The sequence below is a fragment of the Solanum stenotomum genome, chromosome 8 (assembly GCF_019186545.1).
Source record: "Solanum stenotomum isolate F172 chromosome 8, ASM1918654v1, whole genome shotgun sequence".
Lineage (NCBI taxonomy): Eukaryota > Viridiplantae > Streptophyta > Magnoliopsida > Solanales > Solanaceae > Solanum > Solanum stenotomum.
This window is the reverse complement of record NC_064289.1, coordinates 4885427-4894819: the sequence shown is the minus strand read 5'-3', so window position 1 is coordinate 4894819 and position 9393 is coordinate 4885427. Positions and strand designations below refer to the sequence as shown.

The 9393-nt window shown below is 29.7% G+C and overlaps 2 protein-coding genes across 2 annotated transcripts in view; both read right to left on the bottom strand.

Moving 5' to 3' along the window:
- Nucleotides 1-9393, bottom strand: part of LOC125872947 (structural maintenance of chromosomes protein 3) — a 138320-nt gene that overhangs the window by 79660 nt on the left and 49267 nt on the right. The window lies entirely within an intron of this gene.
- On the bottom strand, nucleotides 5797-6597 carry LOC125872955 (putative calcium-binding protein CML19). The gene has a single exon (XM_049553775.1). It carries the CDS (start codon nucleotides 6522-6524, stop codon nucleotides 5943-5945), a length of 582 nt encoding a protein of 193 aa, XP_049409732.1. The 5' UTR covers nucleotides 6525-6597; the 3' UTR covers nucleotides 5797-5942.

Sequence of the window (9393 nt, the reverse complement as noted above, 5' to 3'; positions counted from 1 at the left end):
CCTTTTCTCTCTTAAAAACACTCTTACAGTTCCATTTTGAAATCTGAAATTCCCCATCTCGCTCCTAAACAATTTTTCAATTTTACAGGTAACTACCTAAATCTTTTCTCAATCTTTTTGTTTTTTCATTTTTTCGTTTGTATACTATTTGGGCTTTCATTTGGACAATGCGATTCTATTGGAGCTGCTATTCCCACTTTTGATGCCGTTGTTTCTACTCTTGTACTGTTTTTGTTGTTCTTGTCCATAAATTCTTTTGAAAAAGAATTTTGGCGTTGGGGTTTATTACTCATGCATTGCAGATGATGAGTGCACCTAATCGGTCTCTTATCGTTGATGATTCAATTGCTTTTCTAATCGATTCTAAGGTTAAGAACCAATGTACCCAGTTTGTATATTTAAGGAATAAAAGTTCTTATCGGAATTGATAATTTGTATATTTTTTTTGTTATTATTTGTACATATACATAATTGTGACTGATTACTGTATATAGTATATACATAACTATGTTGAAGCATATTTATATATTTGTACATGTAAATCACATATTCTTTTACATATACACATATTCATACATATATTTATAGTTTATATTGAAGTGTTTTATATATTTGTATATATAAATCATATGTTCATTATATATGTATATACATATTCATCTTCATCTACATATACAATTTATATTAGGCTTAAGTCATAGGCCTGTCATATATAATGTTTCCTCTTATTTTTCTTGGGTTGTTGTACTTGAGCTGAGGGTCCTCCGGAAACAGCCTCTCTACCTCCACGAGGTAGTGGTAAGGTCTGCGTACACTCTACCCTCCCCAGACCCCACTTAGTGGGATTTCACTGGGTATGTTGTTGTTGTTGTTGTTGTCTTAAGTCATAGGCCGCCCCTTAAAGTTGTTCGCATAAATCACTTAGACACCTCAACTAAGACTTGTATCAATTGAACATTTAAATTGTTCAAAACATATACCCATTAAACATAAAATGTTTATGTGGCAAGATAAGTGTAATTCACTGTCCTTGAGCGTGTGAATAGATCCCAATATTATTATTTTTTAATTTTTTAAAGTTAATCTTGTAATGTTTTGAAACCTGGATACATTAACTAAATAACTAAAATTAATAATAATTTAGTTCAACAATAATCTCTTAATTTAAAAAGAAAAACAACCTCACCCCATACCCCTTTAACACTCGTCTTCTTCAGTCAATTTAGAAGATCTTTTACACTTTGTTTTGGTTCCATGTTTTTTCCTTCATTTTTTGTTTAAAAGAGAAACTGAATCTGCTAGTTAAATTCATGGCAGTCGTCTTCCTCCAATTGGACTTCTCAATTTCATATTACCTAGAATTCTTACCAGTCAAATTTCTAAGCCACCGTCCCCCGCCACACCCCTTCCCCATATACTCCTTAATTCTTTCTTTCTAGCATTATTCCGCCATTCTCAATATCATCGTCATTATCTTGGAGTTATAGAAGAGAATTTCATCAAAACAATAATAATCAAATTGTGTCAAAAATAATTTCGGTGAAACACCATTTTTTCCGGCAAGACTAATACGAATCTGAAATTATTTTCTTAAAATTGTTAAAGAATTCAAACCCTAAAGAACTCACAACGTAGAGGAATTAAAGAAATATACGAATCTGAATTGGTGTTTGAAAAAAAAAGGTGAGATTTGGAGAAATGACACAACAATGCTGATGGGTTTTAGAATAAAGGAGGGGGGGCAGGTGTATGGGTGGGAATTTTTTTTTTTCTGTGAATTGAGAGAGATAAAGTGGAGTTACGATGATAATCGGAGTGCTTGTGGTTTTAGCCGACGGCAACTCTATGTGTATGGAGGCGATGTGGTTGGGTGAGTGTTGTGGCAAAGAAGAAATGGGAAGAAAGGTTCTTTTTCTTTTCCTTTTTTTTTTTGGCTAAAAAAGTAGTTTTATTTTGTTTTTCTTTCTAATTTAATTTTTTAATTGTTATTATGGGTCAATGCCACATGTCTTTTTTTTATTGGTTATTGTGCCTAATCACCCGTGAGTGTATGTCACTCAAACCATCTTCAATCTCACTCTATTTTACTCTTCATTCTCTATATTTGGAGAGTAATATATTACTTTCATTCCGAATTAATAATATTTCATTTTTAAATTTTTTTTTGTCAATTTAATATAATTTGATTTTATTATTAATTTTCACTATAAAGAACGCACAATTTTAAATGGTCTACAATTGTTCAAACTATTTGTAATCCACGTTCTCAAAAGAAGAAATATTACACGATGAAACAAGAATTGAGCCGAAAAGATGTTGAACGTACATTCGGAGGTTTGCAATCACGTTTTGCAATTATCGTAGGACAACCATGCTTTTGAAAAAAAGAAGTGCTACATGATATAATGACTACATGTATTATATTGCACAACATGATAATCGAGGGTGGACGCAATCTTAATGCACCAATTCAAGATGTCGTAGAGGCTCCAATTGCAACGACAAAAATGGTGGCAGATGAAAATCTTCGATTTGAACAATTTTTCGCTAGACATAAAAAAAATTACGGATAAAAATGCTCATTTTGAACTTCATAATGTGTTAATAGAGCATTTATTGTGAGCAACGTAATAATCTTGAAAGTTAGGTATTTATGTAATGCTTGTATAATTATATTTCATTAATGATTTCACTTTTATTTGAATTGTTCATTAATTGTATGTAATATTTGCTTCTAATTTATGTTACTTAGAAATTTAGAATAAAATATAATTTTATATTAAAAAAAGAATTTGACAAAACAAAATTCATATTACATGAAAATTATATAAAAGTGATTATTTCGAAAAAAAAGAAAGAAGGGATTTATATTATGAAATAAGAAAATAAGAATGAAATAGAAATTATAATATAATATTGAAGAGAGATAAAAAGATTCTTTTTTAGAGAGTAAAATAGAGAATTTGATTGGAGTTGATTGTCTGAAAAAATAGAGAACTCTATATTTGGAGAGTGAAATAGAGAACAGGGTTGGAGATGCCCTCACTCTCTATGTTTAGTTGATTGTTAGAAAATGTTCAATAGGTATATATTTTAACTAATGAAGGTGTTCAATTGGAACAAGCCTTAGATAATGTTTTTAACTGAATTATGCGGACAACTTTAAGGGGACAGCGATAACTTAAGCCTTTATATTTATATACAAATTGTACCATCTATATACATATTCAAATATTATCGTACACATATAATTCTAATATACATATGGAACATATACGTTCTATGATAAATCCATGATATAAAACGCATAATATTTTATACGTATACAAAATAAAACATATAATTTTTTCCTTTTAATGGAGCTTCTCCAATATGATGAATCCAATTATTATGGTGTTATTATTGTAGTAGAAGTCATTTTACGCAAAAAAAATATGTTAGCATAAATACTGGGATTCATTATTATTTCTGTTATCGAATTTAGCGCTCATATATTCATTAATTAAAAGTGGATGATTTGTATACTTTTTAAATAAATAAATAAATCGGGATATACAAACACAAATTTCCATAGCAAATAACTGTAGTCATGGAAGATAGATAAATTATAGCTATGGAACATTATTTGCTTAAATCTGTTTGTCATATATAAAATTTACCCTTTTAATTTCAAGGCTCTAAAGTCATAGTGCACCCCTGGACTTTTCCATATCTTAGATACCTTATCTAAGACTTGTTCTATTGAATACTTTGATAGCACTTTTCAAGGTAGGATAAATTTTTAAGATAAAATTATTTTGGGATTTATATATGTTGTGTCCAGTAAATTACTTACTTATCAAAGAGCTTCCACAATGTTTGCCAATTTTGTGGATTTATGAATGAATGATAAAGATTCAGACAAAATAAAACTAGGATGGAAATGGATTTGCTAAATGTGAAGTTCAAACATTTGTTAATTAAAAGTAAAAGGATGTCTTCCCATATAACAATAATTATAACAAATTATTTTAATTTTTAATTTTCTATAAATAATAGTACTAAAAACAAATTGTCTCTTTATAAAATAACTCTAAAAAGGTTTTCCCCTAAAGTCAAAGTTTACAGAGACGCCGGCCTACTTCTGCCAATAGAGGGAGAGAATTTTAGCATCTGTTTAACTTCCAAGAACTTTCTTATTTGCTTTTTTTTAAAAATTATTTATTGATTTTTCTATATTGAGGTCTTATTAAATTTAGATTGATGTACATATTGTAGGGTCTATTTCACTCTTATTTTCTTTTTCATTTGTAGGGTCGGAATTCATAATTTTTGATTAAAGGCGAAAGGATCTCAATCATCTCATCACAATCCATGTTGATTAATTTATTAGGCTGCATTCATCGTTTAGTGAATTTGACGCCATCGTGTATCTAGCAAAAGTCTAAAGAATTTAATCAACTATAAAAGCCATGAATTCAAAGTCAAAAACTTTGAGATATGCCAAATATAAATGTTATGACTTTTTACATGAAAGTCAGCTAAATTTGTTCTCTTTATATCCCCACAATTTTGCACTAACCTGTGGTAACATTTCAACATCATGAAATTAAAATATAGGGAAGTGCTAAATTGCTAAAAAAATTGGCCAAAATTTTGTCAGAAATTTAAAAAAACTATAATATTTTATTTTAAGAACTCACGACTGATACTATAATACAAATTTAGGTGATCAAGTGATATATAACTTCATCCACAATTCACGAAGTTTAGAATATAAAAATTCCTACTAATTTATCTTATTAGTTGACAATGGTTTAAGTGTTATGACCGAAATAAGCAGGTGTAAAGCGGAAGATAGCAAAGCAAACCTCGAAAGACCATGAGTAAGAAGACAAACGAGAAATATACAAAGACACAAAGATTTAACGTGGTTCGGTCAATCGACCTACGTCCACAAAGGAGATGAGCAATCCACTAAACACGAGAGTACAAAATATAGAGAGAAATAACCTCAACCAATTCACTCGGAATACATGGGAGGTTCACACAAGTGATAACGTATCAAACTTGTGACCCAAAAAATTCTCCCCCTAACCAAAACTCTCAAAGCCCTTAAGACTACATTGTGAATGCTGATTAAGTTAGAAGGAACAAACCTCTATTTATAGAGTCCCAAACCTTTTCCTACAAGAAAAGGACTAGCCAAACCAAAACATTTTTCTAAAAGGAAAACCTATTTATGGTAAGAAATTCAGGACAAATAAAACCCAACATTAAGTAGTAAATAAACGTGACTTATGTAGCAATAACAATGTATGTGAAGATGCATCTTATGTTTTTATTAAATTGATGTAAAAATAGGTAGATAAATATTTTTCTATCCAAAAGCTTAATTTTATAGCCTATTATTTTATTTTATTTTGGAGGATACAACTTATAGAACTCCTTTTTCTTTCTTGGCACTCAACTGCAAGTTATTTTACTTCTAAGAACTTTGACAAAATGCCAAACACATAAATAAATTATTAGCAATAACAACCAAGTAATTATAATTAATGTGTGGCAAATCTTGATAACAACACAGTGTATACATAAAATATATCAATCAACATTATTTGAATTATGTTAAAAGAAATAAATCTTATACTTAATTAACCCAAAAGGCAGTTCAAGAAAAAAATATTATTGTTCAAAGATAATGAGATCACTCATCTCTTTAACATTCGATGTGGACTCTTCAGGTTCAGTACGCCCAAAGCTAACATCTGACCTTGGCAAATTAATATAAGAAGGCCTAACATCGACAAACAAGAATTGTAACGAATCTTGCTTTATTACCATATTATGAAATTTGAACCTAACTACGTCTGACGTGGAACTCTTCAACCAAGAAAAGACCAAAGAATCATATATATATATATATATACACACATGATCTCTAAATCTAAAAACTCTCTATTTTAAGAACTATTCATCATAACTTTGAACTCATCAAAGCTAAGAACTCCATCACCATCAAGATCAAATTTTTTAATCATAGCTTTGCAATTATCAATAGATTTAGACTCACCAAGTCTACTCAACATCCTCTTCAAACTCTTAGGGGTAATTTGGCCACTTCCTTCCATTTCATACATCTCAAATGCTCCTCTTAACTCACTCTCTTTATTATCCTTTTCTCCTAATTCCATCAATTTACTAAAATCTTCTAACCCTAACATCCCATCCCCGTCCGAATCCGATAGCCTCACCGCCATCTCCGCCTCCTCCGTCGTTAAATCTCCGCCTACCGCCTTCACACACCTCCGTAGCTCCGCTGGCGACACTTTTCCATCTCCGTCCTCGTCAAAGTACGTAAATACCCTCTCCAATTGATCGTTATTTTCGCTACTACTAGTCGTAATTATACTCACAGAAAGAGTATTATTACGACTAATAGTAGTATCGTCGATTGCAATCGACTTTTTCGATGAGAATTTGTTCTTCAATTTTGACAAAACGGACTTGTTTTCCGTGTTAGAAATAGTAGTCTCCATGCACATGCTATATGAAAAATCTGCCTTTTTTTTTCTCCCTCTTCACATATGAAAATGAATTTTTTTGTGAAGAATAAAATTGTTATTGGAGGAAGTTTATATAGGAAGTGTTATCGTATATAGTTTATGGGCAATTTGGAATATTTTATTAGTAGTTAAATGGCGGTTGTACAGTCGGTATTACGTGGGATTAGCGCGTACGGAAATTTCGTGGTGGGTTGCAGAAAGTAATGTGTCATTTTCGTTGTCTTTTCTATTATAGGTTATTGATGAAAGTCAAAAGTAATTGAGAAGTGTGGGTGAAGATATTTACCAATATGAATTATTTATTTATACAGAATTTAAGAAAAATAAAAAAAGATTTTGTTATATTTATCAAATTATCCTTTTTTAAAAAAAAAATCATATTTCTAATTGATTTTTTTCACAATAAAGTATTAAATATGACCAAATAAGAATAAAATAGAATGACGTCATTAAATAATTGTCAAATAAGGAAAGATGAATTTCTTTTTGGACCGTCTAAAAATGAAAGTGTCACATAAATCGAGACAAAAAAATATTCTCTTTGTTCCTAATTACTTGTCGACTTTTGAATTGACACACCTATTAAGAAAACAATTATTAATATAGTGAGTTTACCATTTTACCCCTATTAATTATGAAGTGAATGAATTAAAAATTTAAAATTTTCAAGAAGTTCTATTTTTTTCAAAGTAATTAATTGAGGGCATAATTTGTAAAAAAAAATTGTCCTTTCTTAATTTGTCAAAATAGATAAGTAATTAGAGACAACTATGTAAAAAAAAGTGAATAAGTAATTAGGAACAGAGGGAGTATGATGATATTTCTAAGTTGTATATGCCGACAAATATAAGGAATTTTGCAAAATATTAACCAAACAATAGTGTGATATTATTGTCAGATCTCCAATTATGAGATTAAATTTAGGAGACTTTTAGTAAATGATTTAGAGACAGTTATGCATATACTGCTAATCAAGAGATAAATTATTTATGTATAGTATTAACACGATGCTTAGTTTGCAATTAAAAATATCTCTCTCTATATATATAATAAAAAAATAGAATAATTATATAATAAATCCTAATATGAAATAATATATAAAATTTCTTATAACTAATCTGTATATTATTAATTCTTGTGTTATTCTAACTATGTTATTGTCATTGTTGTATAGTACGGTATTATTGCTATGTGGGAGAATTCTAAATATGCGGGGGAGTGGAGGCGGACGCGTATATAAAAATATTGCCATCATCATATAAATGTCACAACATGCGACATGGAGGCTTTTAAATATAGCAAGTCTTGTCTAAATTTTTTTTCTCTTCCTTTATTTAATGGTTTTTTTTTTTTTTAACAAAATAAAAAGGTTTTGGAGAAAGAACGTTGGGGGGTTGAACCTAATTGATAGCTCCCAATTTGTTTTACATTGAGCCGTGACGGAATTAGAATTTTCATTAGAAAATTCAAAATATGAAAGAGTAAATACACGAAAAAGTCGAAAACATTCAACATCTAGTCTTCTATAACATAAACATAAAAAATAATTTTAACTATATTTAAATAATATATTTTCTCCACTGAAGGGGATTCAATGAACCCTAGGTCCTCACTAGCTCCTTCCTTTGTGCATGAATATCTTAAATTGTAGAATTATTGTTCTGTTTCACATTTAGTGTCATACCTTTTTAATTCATAAATTAAATATGAAGTGTACATTGCAATGCACGCGCAATTTTTTTTTGAAGACAATCTACAAAAAGATAAAGTTTCTTTTTGTCTCCCATTTGTTAAAAAGGGTAGAGCCGTTTGGACAAACAATCCTTTGAAAAGATCTATTGAGATAAGAAGTTTGTCGAGAGTTGAAAATGTGTTTAGATTGTGTAGCCTATATTTTATTTTATTTTTAAAATGTGGAAGTTTTGGAAATAAATCTTTGAAAATTGAAATGCACACGCGTACCTTTATTCCACATAGGTGTGTAAAGGGTATTGTTGTAATGTTTTGATCAGTTAGATTCACATGTTGTTTCACATATACAGTATTAAAATTTGAATTTTGGTAAATTTGTTGTGGCACCCTTATGTTTACTTTAACTAATGAGGTATTGTTTTTTGATGTAATTAAAGGTGGATTCACGATTTAAAGACGATGCATATCTCTAGCTTGTTGGGTCCATGGCAAATGACAGGTGGCGTATGAAGTTTGATCGATGAAGGATTGTTAAGTTTTGTTCTTTATAGCGTGGAGTTGGATGTGATTTGGATGAAGGGTTGTTAAGTTTTGCTATTTATAGTGTGGATAGAGAAGTGATTTAGGTGAGGGAAGGGAAAACAAACCCTTGGTAATGTGACATATAAAAGATTTTGAACCTACACTACTAGAAACAACAAACAAAAAAATTGAGGGAAAAAATCGACAGAAAACCGATCTAGTTTGTCGTTTTTTTATTTTTTAATAGAAAACCGATAGATGTATATTGTCGGGTCTTTTCGCGCAAAAAATGCGTGAAAATTATAATTTTTTAAAAAGAAAATTGATGTAGTTCCTTTGTTTTTAATTATTTTTTTATATAAAATTTGAGGGATTCCGTTGCTTTTTGAAGTACGAAATTGTAGTTGAAGATTATAAATGAAACGATGAAAATATTTCATCAAAGAGCATATATAGTTAATACCAAAAAGCAATTTTCTTCAATTTAGAAATAATGATATTGAAAATCAATGTTAGATCACCAACAGCTAAAAATAATACTTCTTTGTTTATTGTGGGAGCAATTAAAATCTTAACATGCGTTGAGACTTGAGATTAAATGGTGTACAAATGAAGTTCACAAGAAACATTAAAC

What these genes read in the sequence shown, in the direction of transcription:
- LOC125872955 (XM_049553775.1), bottom strand. Translation starts at nt 6,524, where the DNA reads ATGTGCATGGAGACTACTATTTCTAACACGGAAAACAAGTCCGTTTTG.